Raw genomic sequence first — 15,492 nt, 5'->3', positions numbered from 1 at the left:
TTATAAAATACAGATAGGCATGTTCTGACCCATGTAGCCGGCCGGAGTCCCTGCCAGGAGATGGTGGTGGGATAGAAAAATAAAGTATATATATACAGTAGAGTCTCACTTATCCAAGACTCACTTATCCAAGGTTCTGGATTATCCAAGGCATTTTTGTAGTCAATGTTTTCAATACATTGTGATATTTTGGTGCTAAATTCGTAAATACAGTAATTACAACATAACATTACTGCATATTGAACTGCTTTTTCTGTCAAATTTGTTGTAAATCATGATGTTTTGGTGCTTAATTTGTAAAATCATAACCTAATTTGATGTTTGATAGGCTTTTCCTTAATCCCTCCTTATTATCCAAGATATTCGCTTATCCAAGGTTCTGCAGGCCCGTTTAGCTTGGATAAGTGAGACTCTACTGTATTTTGAATCTCTATAATCCTTGTCTCTATATTGACTGTTCTATGACTATAGCATATATAGGAAATACTGTCTTATAGTTTATATAAGTTTATAACGGCGCTCCATGTAGTCATGCCGGCCACATGACCTTGGAGGTGTCTACGGACAACGCCGGCTTAGAAATGGAGATGAGCACCAACCCCCAGAGTCAGACATGACTGGACTTAACGTCAGGGGAAACTTTTACCTTTAGTTTATATTATTAGATTACATTCCTGGTTATATTATTCTACATCGGCCTTCACCAAAGCGATGTCTTCAAAGAGGTGACGGACTCCATCTCCTCTATCATCTTACGGGAATGCAAAGCAGGGATACTTGGCCATAAGCTGCCCTGAATTGGGAAAGGCTTTCCTACGAAAAGGGCGACAACCTGCCCCTAGTCAGCCCTCCCGCATCAAGAAGAGACTAACTGTGGAAGGAGTGGGGGTGCTCTTTTTCCTCTCGAGGCCAGGCAGTGGGCTGGCGGGGACTTTGACGGTGCTGCCCGCTTTGCTGCGCCCGGCCTCTCGCTCCTCTTCAGGACGCTTGTTCTCCGCATTGGCTGCCTGCATTTTCTTGGAATATGAGGAGGAGGTTGGGATGGTTGGTACTGTTGAAAAGAGACAAGGAAGAAGAGAGAGGGGAAACGGGTCAGTGTTGCAAAATTATACTGTCAACCTTTGTCCTACCTATTATTCTGCCAACAATTCTAGGCTCTGGTCAACTCTGGAGACATGATAGCCATGTACAAATACGTGAAGGGAAGTCATAGGGAGGAGGGAGCAAGCTTGTTTTCTGCTGCCCTGCAGACTAGGACACGGAACAATGGCTTCAAACTACAGGAAAGGAGATTCCACCTGAACATCAGGAAGAACTTCCTCACTGTGAGAAGGGCTGTTCGGCAGTGGAACTCTCTCCCCCGGGCTGTGGTAGAGGCTCCTTCTTTGGAGGCTTTTAAACAGAGGCTGGATGGCCATCTGTCGGGGGTGCTTTGAATGCGATTTCCTGCTTCTTAGTAGGGGGTTGGACTGGATGGCCCATGTGGTCTCTTCCAACTCTACTATTCTATGATTCTAACTCAGCAAAGAGTTTAAAGCAGTATTTCCCAACCTTTGGGCCTCCAGATGCCTAGCAACACGCACCGGGCTTCTCCAAAGGGCCGAGTGCTTGCCTGGCACGTCGGATAATAGGTAAGTTGGATAACCGGAAGTCAGTTCACCGGAACTCTACTGTATTATTATTCAGAAGCAGTGTATTTCAGTCCCCCAGGAGCTGGGGAGCACCAATACATTTATAATAACAACAACAACAACAATTGGGTGCCGTGCCAAAAGATCTCAGCCAGCATTTGGAAACAATAGACATTGACAAAATCATGATCTGCCAACTGCAAAAGGCCACCCTACTGGGATCTGCACGCATCATCCGAAAATACATCACACAGTCCTAGACACTTGGGAAGTGTTCGACTTGTGATTTTGTGATATGAAATCCAGCATATTTATCTTGTTTGCTGTGACATAATAATAATAACAACAACAACAACAACAACAATTGGGTGCCGTGCTAAAAGATCTCAGCCAGCATTTGGAAACAATAGACATGGTCAAAATTACACTCTGCCAACTGCAAAAGGCCACCCTACTGGGATCTGCACGCATCATCCGAAAATATATCACACAGTCCTAGACACTTGGGAAGTTTTTGACTTGTGATTTTGTGATATGAAATCCAGCATATCTATCTTGTTTGCTGTGTCATAATAAAATTTATTTATTTATATACCGCCCTATCTCCTGGATGGGACTCAGGGCGGTTTCCAATCATAAAAGCAACACAAACATTACATAGCAACATCGTAACACATTATTAAGCAAAGTAAAAATACAATTATAGCAGTAAATAACACTTACATGACCTGATCAAGGGGACGGGAACCATTTGGGTGTCACATGTGGGCCATTTGCGCCTTACTGATGTTTCTCTCTTGTTGGTTTTATTGTTTATATTGGTTTTACTGTATGACTGTTTATTATATGTGACATTGGGTTTGTTCCCCATGTGAGCTGCCCCGAGTCCCCCTGGGGGAGGTGAGAGCGGGATATAAAAATAAAGTATTATTTATTTATTTACAACATTTCTACCCCGCCCTTCTCACCCAAGGGGACTCAGGGCAGCTTACAACAACTGGCAAAATTCAATGTCAAACAAATTATTATTATTATTTGGAGCCATTTGGCTATCCAGGGAGCCCCGGTGGCGAAGTGTGTTAAAGCACTGAGCTGCTGAACTTGCAGACCGAAAGGTCCCAGGTTCAAATCCCAGAAGCGGAGTGAGCAACCACTGTTAGCTCCAGCTTCTGCCAATCTAGCAATTCAAAAACATGCGAGTAGATCAATAGGTACCGCTCTGGTGGGAAGGTAACGGCGCTCCATGCAGTCATGCCTGTGGCCACATGACCTTGGAGGTGTCTACGGACAATGCTGGCTCTTTGGCTTAGAAATGGAGATGAGCACCAACCCCCAGAGTCGGTCACAACTGGACTTAACATCAGGGGAAACCTTTACCTTTACTAAATAATAATAATAATAATAATAATAATAATAATAATAAATGCACCAGCTCTTTGGCTTAGAAATGGAGATGAGCACCAACCCCCAGAGTCAGACATGACTGGACTTAACGTCAGGGGAAACCTTTACCTTTATTAAATAATAATAATAATAATAAATACACCAGCTCTTTGGCTTAGAAATGGAGATGAGCACCAACCCCCAGAGTCAGGCATGACTGGACTTAATGTCAGGGGAAACCTTTACCTTTACCTATATATTGCACTATGCTCAGACTCATTGTTCTGATATACTGTTATATGGTTTTATTATTTATATTGGTTTTATTGTATGACTGTTTATTATATGTGACATTGGGCTTGTTCCCCATGTGAGCTGCCCCAAGTCCCCCTTGGGGGAGATGGGAGCAGGATATAAAAATAAAGTATTATTATTATTATTATTTGGAGCCATTTGGCTATCCAGGATACATATTCCTCCCTTGGTAAAGCTTGCACTTTCACTGGTCAGTGCATGTAATGCTCACGACTACATAGCAGGCGCAGATCCCCCCACATTGCTGAATCTGCAAAATGCTTGGTTTTGCCACACACACACACACACACAAGTCACGTGAGCCCTCCCCTCCTAACCTCTATGGCAGCAAAAGAGAGGCTCAAAGAAGCAAAGCTTACCCTGGTCACTTAAACGCCGTTGCTTGGGGTTGGCTGATACACTGCGCTGTACCTTGTGGGACGGGGACGGGGCGGTGCTGTTCGTGAGCTCAGGTTGCGGCCGTGGCTTTAGGGTAATACTATCATTGTCAAGCTGGAAAAGAACCAGGAAGAGAAAAAAGGTAGCAGGGTGGGAGTGAGGACAGACAGAAGAGACCCAAGCTTTGAACAGCAGTTTTACTTTTATATTTATATATTTTTTTCTCCCACCAAGGCACTTACAGCTTACAGCTTACAAATACATAGTGATTCAAAAACAAGGTTGTTTCCTCCCATTTGCAACTGTTCTTCCAAGTCTGCAAACATAATTCACATGAATAATAATAACAATCACTCTGACTAACTGCCACTCTGGGGCCAGAGTGGAGAAGTGGGGGGCAGGAAGACACCATTCCACCATGTCTCCTGTGTCAATATAACAATATAAAATATATAATACTAATATTATGCTATACTAATAATAAAATATATTGTATATACATATAATATTGATAATAATATTATAATGCAATACAATATAATAACAATACACTATTATCATGGTATATTACAGTAGAGTCTCACTTATCCAACATTCGCTTATCCAACGTTCTGGATTATCCAACGCATTTTTGTAGTCAATGTTTTCAATACATCGTGATATTTTGGTGCTAAATTCGTAAATACAGTAATTACTACATAGCATTACTGCACATTGAACTACTTTTTCTGTCAAATTTGTTGTATAACATGATGTCTTGGTGCTTAATTTGTAAAATCATAACCTAATCTGATGTTTAATAGGCTTCTCCTTAATCTCTCCTTATTATCCAACATATTTGCTTATCCAACGTTCTGCCGGCCCGTTTATGTTGGATAAGTGAGACTTTACTGTATATGTTACATGTAGTGGAGCCCCCGGTGGCACAGCGTGTTAAAGCGCTGAGCTGCTGAACTTGCAGACCGAAAGGTCGCAGGTTCAAATGTGGAGAGCGGAGTGAGCGCCCATTGTTAGCTCCAGCTTCTGCCAACCTAGCAGTTTGAAAACATGCCAATGTGAGTAGATCAATAGGTACCGCTCCAGCGGGAAGGTTAACGGCGCTCCATGCAGTCATGCTGGCTGCATGACCTTAGAGGTGTCTATGGACAACTCCGGCTCTTCAGCTTAGAAATGGAGATGAACACCAACCCTCAGAGTCAGACATGACTGGACTTAACGTCAGGGGAAACCTTTACCTTTACTTATGTTACATGTAATATTACTAATACTATTACAGTACAGTGGTCTAGTACAATACAGTAATATATCATGCTTATATTGTGCTATGGTAATAATATAATATATTGTATGTACATATAATTTGTAATATATTATTAGTATATATATTAATACATCAGAGGGCCAAAAGAAGCCAATGAAGAAGAACAAAACCACCACTACAATATTTATTTTTAATATGCTAACTAATTTACAGATAGAGAACTGACCCTCAGTTTGTGTGTGTGTGTGTGTATATATATATAACTCATATTATGCTATACTAATAATAAAATATATTGTATATACATAATATTGATAATAATATTATACTGTAATACAATATAATAATAATACACTATTATAATTGTATATTTATATTACATGTAATATTACTAATAATATTACAAGATAGTGGTAGAGTACAATATAAAAGGTAAAGGTAAAACAAATTAACCACACAGCCACATATATCTCTCTGACAGCCAAAGCACCTACCTCTGAATTTTTGTATCCTAGCAGCAGATATGTAGCCATTACTTCGTTATACTTCTGGCTGACTAACGAGTCCTGGATTTCCTCTCGGGTGTATCCCATGGAGATCATGAGCTCTGTAGGGCAACAGAAGGGAGTCAAGGGGGAAAAGGAGAGGGTCAGAAAGAGATGCACAGAGGGAAATGACTGAGAGGAGAGCGGAAATCTGCAGGCCACTCTGCCCTGCACCGTTACCTGTCCGCCGAGGGTCCTTGTAGTCAGGCAAAGGCTCCACATAAGGCTTTAACTCATCGTCTTCATGCCCCACATTCATCCAGCGGTCTTTCATGATTTGCTACAAGGAAGAGAAGGGGATGCGTCTTATTAGGAAGAGGAAATTACATCAGCCCCAACTCTGGAAACATTCCGAAAAGGGTTTAAAACTTGGTTATTTCATTGTGCGTTTGATTGAACAGGCATACTGGATGTTATTCCTCTCCAATGAGAGAGATTGAAATGACTGCACACATATATATTTTATCGCCTGACCCCATCGAATACTCTAACAGTGCTTTAATAATAATAATAATAATAATAATAATAATAATAATAATAATAATAATAATAAAAAAATAGATATTGACAAAATTACGATCTGTCAACTGCAAAAGGCCACCCTACTGGGATCTGGGCGCATCATCCGAAAATACATCAAACAGTCCTAAACGCTTGGGAAGTGCTCGACTTGTGATTTTGTGATATGAAATCCAGCATGTCTATCTTGTTTGCTGTGTTATAATAAAATAATAATAATAATAATAATAATAATAATAATAATAATAATAATAATAATAATAATAAAAAATAGACATTGACAAAATTACGATCTGTCAACTGCAAAAGGCCACCCTACTGGGATCTGGGCGCATCATCCGAAAATACATCAAACAGTCCTAAACGCTTGGGAAGTGCTCGACTTGTGATTTTGTGATATGAAATCCAGCATGTCTATCTTGTTTGCTGTGTCATAAAATAATAATAATAATAATAATAATAATAAATAGACATTGACAAAATTACGATCTGTCAACTGCAAAAGGCCACCCTACTGGGATCTGCGCGCATCATCCGAAAATACATCACACAGTCCTAAACGCTTGGGAAGTGTTCGACTTGTGATTTTGTGATATGAAATCCAGCATGTCTATCTTGTTTGCTGTGTCATAAAATAATAATAATAATAATAATAATAATAAATAGACATTGACAAAATTACGATCTGTCAACTGCAAAAGGCCACCCTACTGGGATCTGCGCGCATCATCCGAAAATACATCACACAGTCCTAAACGCTTGGGAAGTGTTCGACTTGTGATTTTGTGATATGAAATCCAGCACATCTATCTTGTTTGCTGTGTCATACAATATAATAATAATAACAACAACAACAACAACAACAACTTTAGTTTTATCCCGCCACCATCTCCCCACAGGGACACAGGGTGGCTTGCATGGGGCAAGGCCCGACCATCATAATTTACAAAAACAACAGCATAAATACATTGCACAATATACAAAAAATAAAACACAGTAAGACAATAAAACAGGAGTTAATACAGCGGTAATAATATCAATCAACCACCAAGTACAATTCAATCAACTTCATTGGTGGGGGGACTGCAGCAGCAATATAAAAATATTCTACTATTCATTATGTTTTATTGTTTATATGTTTGTTTTACATGCTTGTTCATGTGTTCTTGTTTTAAATGTATTGATACTGTATTTTTTAATGTACCGTGCTTCGTCCCCATGTGAGCTGCCCCGAGTCCCTCCGGGGAAATGGGGCGGGATACAAAAATAAAGTTGTTGTTGTTATTATTATTATTTTATTAGGCACACAGCATATCTGGAATTGACTTTCATTGGGGCAACTGTCGCACAGCTTCCCTACCAGCTAAGATACTTCTTTCTTGAAAAAGATGTGATCAGAAATACAAACGGTGCATCTAGATCTGGAAATGTGACCAATCAAAACATTGTTGTCAAAGGCTTTCATGGCTGGAATCACTGGGTTGCTGTGCGTTTTCCGGGCTGTATGGCCATGTTCCAGAAGTATTCTCTCCTGACGTTTCACCCACATCTATGGCAGGCATCCTTAGAGGTTGTGAGGTGTGTTGGAAACTAGGCAGGTGGGGTTTATATATCTGTGGAAAGTCCAGGGTGGGAGAAGAACTCTTATCTATTTGAGGAAAGTGTGAATGTTGCCAATGGCTACTTTGATTTAACAGCCTTACAGCTTCAAAGCTTGGCTGCTTCCAGCCTAAGGGCATCCTTTGTTCTTTCTCCCAGCCTAGACATTTCACAGATATATAAGCCTCACTTGCCTAGTTTCCAAAAGACCTCACAATCTCTGAGGATTCCTGCCATAGATGTGGGCGAAACGTCAGGAGAGCATGCTTCTGGAACAGGGCCATAGGTAAAGGTAAAGGTTTCCCCTGATGTTAAGTCCAGTCATGTCTGACTCTGGGGGTTGGTGCTCATCTCCATTTCTAAGCTGAAGACCCGGCGTTGTCCGTAGACACCTCCAAGGTCATGTGGCCACTGGCATGACTGCATGGAGCGCCCTTACCTTCCCGCCGGAGCAGTACCTATTGATCTACTCACATTGGCATGTTTTCGAACTGGAGCTAACAGCAGGCGCTCAAGCTGCTCCCGGGATTTGAACCTGAGACCTTTCGGTCTGTAAGTTCAGCAGCTCAGCGCTTTAACACACTTCGCCACCGGGGCTCCTGGAACAGAGCCATACAGCCCGGAAAACTCACAGCAACCCACTAACTTCATATAATCATAAGCTGGCTCAACTGATGGTGGTAATCTGAGTTTCAATGTTACAGGGCCAATCTGAAGTTGGGTTAAAGTAGAAAAACAAGTACAGTAGAGTCTCACTTATCCAACATAAACGGGCCGGCAGAACATTGGATAAGCGAATATGTTGGATAATAAGGAGAGATTAAGGAAAAGCCTATTAAACATCAAATTAGGTTATGATTTTACAAATTAAGCACCAAGACATCATGTTATACAACAAAATTGACAGAAAAAGTAGTTCAATACACAGTAATGCTATGTAGTAATTACTGTATTTACAAATTTAGCACCAAAATATCACGATGTATTGAAAACATTGACTACAAAAATGCGTTGGATAATCCAGAATGTTGGATAAGCGACTGTTAGATAAGTGAGACTCTACTATATTTCGCACAGGCTCTCCCCACATCCTCTGCACACACATAGGGCCACCCCACTGCCAGCAAACCTCTAAAGTGCCTCTCTTGCTAGGGTTGAGGATGAGGAATTTTTTCAGCAGGTTCTCACAGTCTGTAGACATGTAGAAGGGGATCCGGTACTTCCCCCTCAAGACCCGTTCTCGCAGCTCCTGCAAAAGGAAAGCACTGCTAAGAAATGTTGATCGCAGAGGAAACTGGTTTCTCAGTTTTGCCACAACCACCAGTTTGGAAGAGAGCAAAGCACTGCTCTGGCCCCCTTTACCTTGAGGTTCTGCCCATCAAAAGGCAGTGAGCCGCTGACCAGTGTGTAAAGGATGACCCCAAGGCTCCAGACATCGACCTCGGGGCCGTCGTACTTCTTGCCCTGGAAAAGCTCGGGGGCAGCGTACGGAGGGCTCCCGCAGAACGTATCAAGCTTGTTGCCAAACGTGAACTCGTTGCTGAAACCGAAGTCTGCAATTTTAATGTTCATATCGGCATCTAGGAGCAGATTCTCTGCCTGAAAAGGAAGAGGAGATCACCGATTCAGAAGCGGCAAAAACAAAGGTCAGACGATGCTAAGGCACCTCAATACTGGTAACAACAACAATAACAACAACTTTATAGTAATGACTAGCTGTGCCCGGCCACGCGTAGCTGTGGCAAAGTGGTGGTGGTATTGGTTAAAAATTGTTGTGTAATTTTTATTTGACGTTATTTGCATTTTTTATTAATTTTATTGTAAGTTATATTTTTATTTCTTATATTTTATTATTTTCTTGTATTATTTTTAATTTTCTGTTATTATAGTATTTTATTGTATCAATTTTTTAGTGTTTTTTATTATTTTTTATTGGGTTGCTAGGAGACCAAGTTGGAGGAGCTTAGCCTTCTAACTGGCAGCAATTGGATAAAAGCAATTATTCATCTCTCTCTAATTAGGACTTTATTTTTCTTTTCTTTTTGTTGTATCAACCTAGAGGCGTGGATGATGGGTTGTGTTGTCAAATTTCGAGGTTGGGGGGCCTGTAGTTTTGTTGTTTTGTGGGTCGCCGTGATGCCATCACTCTTTTATATATATAGATTTTATTTTTGTACCCTGCCACCATCTCCCCATGGGGACTAGGGAGGCTTAAATTAAAATAAACAAACATAATGCACAACTCGATTTAGCTTACACATTACCCTCTACAAGTTGTTAACTACTGTATATACTTGAGTATAAGCCTAGTTTTTCAGCCCTCTTTTAAAGACTGAAAAAGCCCTGCTCGGCTTATACTCAGGTGAGGATCCTGGTTGGCTTATATTTGGGTCAGCTTATACTCAAGAATATATGGTACATTTATTGTTTTTCTCCCGTGGCCATGGGGATAAAAGCCTTGTGACTTGAAGGTTGGGTTGCTGACCTGAAGGCTGCCAGGTTCGAATCCCACCCAAGGAGAGTGCGGATGAGCTCCCTCTATCAGTTCCAGCTCCATGCGGGGACATGAGAGAAGCCTCCCACAAGGATGGTAAATACATCAAAAAACATCCAGGCGTCCCCTGGGCAACGTCCTTGCAGACAGCCAATTCTCTCACTCCAGAAGCAACTCCGGTTGCTCCTGACACACACCCATATACATACATACATACATACACACACACACACACACACACACACACACACACACACACATATATATATATATATATATATATATATATATATATATATATAATTGCATTTATTATTTTACTCTCTTATTATTAAAAGGATACATAAGCACATTTACATTGAAGAAGATGAGAATAATGATTTCATCAGAGTTGGAGAGTCTTATCTTAAATTTGAGCGTTATGTAAATATTCAAAAACATTTAACCTACTGATGCCTCAATTAATGTAATTTTATTGGTACTATATATACTTGAGTATAAGCCTAATTTTTCAGCCCTCGCTCGGCTTATACTCAGGGTGAGGATCCTGGTTGACTTATATTTGGGTCAGCTTATACTCAAGAATATATGGTACATTTATTGTTTTTCTCTATTATTATTGGTATTATTACATTTATTATTTTTCTCTATTATTGTTGCTACTATTACATTTATTTTACTCTATTTTTATTATTATTAATAATACATTTATTATTTCACTGTTTATTATTATTATTATTATTGAATTTATTATTTTACTCTATTTATTATTACATGTATTCTTTTCCTGTATTAATTATTATTATTACATGTATTATTTTACTCTATTATTATTAAAAGGATACATAAGCACATTTACATTGAAGAAGATGAGAATAATGATTTAATCAGAGTTGGACAGTCTTATCTTAAATTTGAGCGTTATGTAAATATTCAAAAATATTTAACCTAATGATGCCTTAATTAATGTAATTTTATTGGTATCTATTTTTATTTCTGAAAATTACCACCCTCGGCTTATACTGGAGTCAATGTTTTCCCAGTTTTTTTGTGGTAAAATTAGGTGCCTCGGCTTATACTCGGGTCGGCTTATATTCGAGTATATACAGTATTTATTTATTTTTATAAAGAATATTATTTAATTTTTTATACTACATCGAAAGAGTGAGAACAACCAAGGTATAGAAAAGTAGGAAGAAGAGAGAAAGATAAAAGTCTACAATTTATAAAAATATACCCACAAAAAAAAGAATTTATTTATTTGAAACACTTATATCCTGCCCTTCTCACCCCAAAGGGGACTCAGGGTGGCTTACAAGTTATATGTACATACAATATATTATATTATTAGCATAGCACAATATAAGCATTATTTATTACTATATTGTACTATACCACTATATTGTAATATTATTAGTATTACAGTAGAGTCTCACTTATCCAACTAAACGGGCCGGCAGAAGCTTGGATAATAAGGAGGGATTAAGGAAAAGCCTATTAAACATCAAATTAGGTTATGATTTTACAAATTAAGCACCAAAACATCATGTTATACATGATGACAGAAAAAGTAGTTCAATACGCAGTAATGTTATGTTGTAATTACTGTATTTACGAATTTAGCACCAAAATATCACGATATATTGAAAACATTGACTACAAAAATGGCTTGGATAATCCAAAAGCTTGGATAAGTGAGACTCTACTGTATTAGCCTAGTACAATATAGGGTTCTTTCTGCCAGATTTCTAACAAACAGGATGCTGGAGATAAATCCAAGAGCCTGAATGCTAGAAGACTCTGGTTAAAGATGGCTTATCAAACCTGCATTACTGCATTATTCAAAAAAAGTTCCTAAGTTTTTATCAGCGATCACGAGGCCCTCCCGAACATCTTAGCATGGCCCAAGCTCTGATTTTGAAATTTCACATCTTTGGCACATAAATGAGCCAAACTGTACATTCCCTTGCCCATAAGTGCTTTTGATATTTGTTACTCACCTTCAAGTCTCTATGTACAATGAACTTTTGGTGACAGTACTGCACAGCAGAAACTATCTGAAAAAGAAAGAGAACAGCAATGGTCAGGAGACTGGCTTGGGTGTCTTTCGGGCTGTATGGCCATGTTCCAGAAGCTTTCTCTCCTGACATTTTGCCCACATCTGTGGCAGGAATCCTCAGAGGTTGTGAGGTATATGATAGACCTCACAACCTCTGAGGATGCCTGCCACAGATGTGGGCGAAACGTCAGGAGAGAAAGCTTCTGGAACATGGCCATACAGCTTGAAAGACTCATAGTAACCTAGTGATTCTGGCCATGAAAGCCTTCGACAAGGTCAGGAGACTATTTCCACACCAAGATAACTGAGATTGACTGGAACAATTTCCATGATTCTTGTTCCATGGCAACTAAACAGACAGGAGCAGATACCTCTGCTGTATCTTTAGTCCTGTCTGATGCATGAGTGAATTAATGGAAAGGAATAGCAGTAATGCTGTGATCCACCAACCTGTCGGAATTTTGCCCGTGCTTCCTTCTCTTTCATTCTTCCATGGGCTACTAAGTAGTCAAACACCTCACCTGCAAAACATGGGATGTAAATACTATAATAATAATAATAACAACAACAACAACATGAGGATTTAAAGATCGAATTGCAAAGACTCTGGCACAAGCCAGTCAAGGTGGTCCCAGTGGTGACCCAATTGGGATCTGCATGTATTATTCGCCGACACATCACACAGTCCTAGACACTTGGGATGTGTCCGACGTGGGATCCAATACAACAGCCAGCAGAGTGTCTGCTGTGGATTCATCTTGTTGTGTTTCAAATAATAATAATAATAATAATAATAATAATAATAATAATAATAATAATAACAACAACAACAACAACAACAACACCCTGCTGGGATCTGCACGCATCATCCGAAAATACATCACACAGTCCTAAACACTTGGGAAGTGTTCGACTTGTGATTTTGTGATATGAAATCCAGCATATCTATGTTGTTTGCTGTGTCATAATAAAGTAATAATAACAACAACAACCCTCGCAGTGATGTTGACCGCCTATATCTGCCTAGAAGATCAGGAGGCAGAGGACTCTTACAAATCAAACAAGCAGTCAAAGAAGAAGAACATGCCCTGGCAGAATATGTAAAGCAAAGTGAAGAACCTGCTTTGATTGAAGACAAAAATCAGAAACCAGTACAAGAAAACCGCACTACAAACTAGAGCTGACAGCTGGCACAACAAAACATTGCATGGAAAGTTGCTTGACAAAATGGAAGGAAATGCTGATAAGGAGAAGACCTGGCTCTGGCTCACGAATGGGACCCTGAAGAAGGAGACAGAAGGCCTGATCCTTGCAGCCCAGGAGCAAGCCATCAGGACAAAGGCAATTCAGGCCAAGATAGAAAAATCAGCTGATGACCCAAAATGAAGACTGTGCAAGGAAACCGACGAAACCATTGATCATATTCTCAGCTGCTGTAAGAAAATCGCACAGACAGACTACAAACAGAGGCACAACTATGTGGACCAAATGATTCACTGGAACTTATGCCTCAAGTACCACCTCCCAGCAGTAAAGAACTGGTGGGATCACAAACCTGCAAAAGTATTGGAAAATGAGCAAGCAAAGATACTGTGGGACTTTCGAATCCAGACTGACAAAGTTCTGGAACACAACACACCAGACAGTTGTGATGTCGCATTGATGAAAAACAACTGGAAAAACTCAGCTGCTATTAGGACTTCAAGATTGAACTTCAAAGACTCTGGCAGAAACCAGTACAGGTGGTCCCGGTGGTGATGGGCACACTGGGTGCTGTGCTAAAAGATCTCAGCCGGCATTTGGAAACAATAGACATTGACAAAATTACGATCTGCCAACTGCAAAAGGCCACCCGACTGGGATCTGCACGCATCATCCGAAAATACATCACACAGTCCTAAACGCTTGGGAAGTGTTCGACTTGTGATTTTGTGATATGAAATCCAGCATGTCTATCTTGTTTGCTGTGTCATATTATGTCGTTGTGATAATAATAATAATATTCACACAGTCTTAAACGATTGGGAAGTCTTTGACTTGTGATTTTGTTATACAAAATCCAGCATATATATCTACTGTATCATACTATGTCTTTGTGTTAATAATAATAATATTTATTATTATTATTATTATTCTTATTATTATTATTATTATTATTTAATTTTTATACCCCGCCTCCATCACCCCAAAGGGACTCGGGGTGGCTTACATGGGGCTAAGCCTGAAAAACACAGTTTAAAATGTAATGACATAAAAATGCAATTCAACAATATGAGACAGAATAAAACAACAACACTATCTATATATATAAAAGAGTGATGGCATCACGGCGACCCACAAAACAACAAAACTACAGGCCCCCAAACCTCGAAATTTGACAACACAACCCATCATCCACGCCTCTAGGTTGATACAACAAAAAGAAAAGAAAAATAAAGTCCTAGTTAGAGAGAGAGGAATAATGCAATTCAACAATATGAGACAGAATAAAACAACAACACTATCTATATATATAAAAGAGTGATGGCATCACGGCGACCCACAAAACAACAAAACTACAGGCCCCCAAACCTCGAAATTTGACAACACAACCCATCATCCACGCCTCTAGGTTGATACAACAAAAAGAAAAGAAAAATAAAGTCCTAGTTAGAGAGAGAGGAATAATTGCTTTTATCCAATTGCTGCCTGTTAGAAGGCTAAGCTCCTCCAACTTGGTCTCCTAGCAACCCAAAAAATATTAATAAAAAACACTACAAAATTAATACAATAAAATACTATAATAACAGAAAATAACTAAAAATAATAAGAGAAAATAATAAAATATAATAAATAAAAATATAACTCATAATAAAATTAATTAAAATGCACATGCACGCACACGCACACACATGAATATATATAATATTAATATTAATAATAATATTATGTTGTAATACAATGTAATAATAATTATAATTCACTATTATAATTGTATATTTATATTACATGCAATATTACTAATAATATTGCAATATAGTTGTATAATATAATATATTGTATGTATATATACTTGTAAACCGCCTTGAGTCCCCTTCGGGGTGAGAAAGGCGGTATATAAATGTCGCAAATAAATGAATAAATAAATAAAAAATGCAAATAACGTCAAATAAAAATTACACAACAATTTTTAACCAATACCACCACCACTTTGCCACAGCAACGCGTGGCCGGGCACAGCTAGTCTATATATATAAAAGGGTAATGAAATTTTGGCCTAGGACAAAACAACAAAACTACACACCCCAGAAACACTAAACTTGGCAGCA

The 15,492-nt window shown here is 39.1% G+C and overlaps 1 protein-coding gene across 10 annotated transcripts in view; it reads right to left on the bottom strand.

Annotated features, from left to right (window-relative positions):
• mark2 (microtubule affinity regulating kinase 2) overlaps positions 1-15,492 on the bottom strand; it is a 134,898-nt gene that overhangs the window by 34,462 nt on the left and 84,944 nt on the right. For all 10 annotated transcript variants that reach the window (XM_016998128.2, XM_062965142.1, XM_062965141.1 and 7 more), the window contains exons 6-13: positions 12,635-12,705; positions 12,126-12,182; positions 8,994-9,230; positions 8,761-8,880; positions 5,694-5,793; positions 5,463-5,575; positions 3,689-3,821; positions 873-1,051 (exon numbers count right to left, since the gene is read on the bottom strand). In XM_016998128.2, the coding sequence (XP_016853617.2) occupies positions 873-1,051; positions 3,689-3,821; positions 5,463-5,575; positions 5,694-5,793; positions 8,761-8,880; positions 8,994-9,230; positions 12,126-12,182; positions 12,635-12,705 (1,010 nt within the window). The remainder of the gene's footprint in view (positions 1-872; positions 1,052-3,688; positions 3,822-5,462; positions 5,576-5,693; positions 5,794-8,760; positions 8,881-8,993; positions 9,231-12,125; positions 12,183-12,634; positions 12,706-15,492) is intronic.

This window comes from Anolis carolinensis, unplaced genomic scaffold, assembly GCF_035594765.1.
Source record: "Anolis carolinensis isolate JA03-04 unplaced genomic scaffold, rAnoCar3.1.pri scaffold_14, whole genome shotgun sequence".
NCBI lineage: Eukaryota > Metazoa > Chordata > Lepidosauria > Squamata > Dactyloidae > Anolis > Anolis carolinensis.
This window is presented reverse-complemented; position numbering and strand designations above follow the sequence as displayed.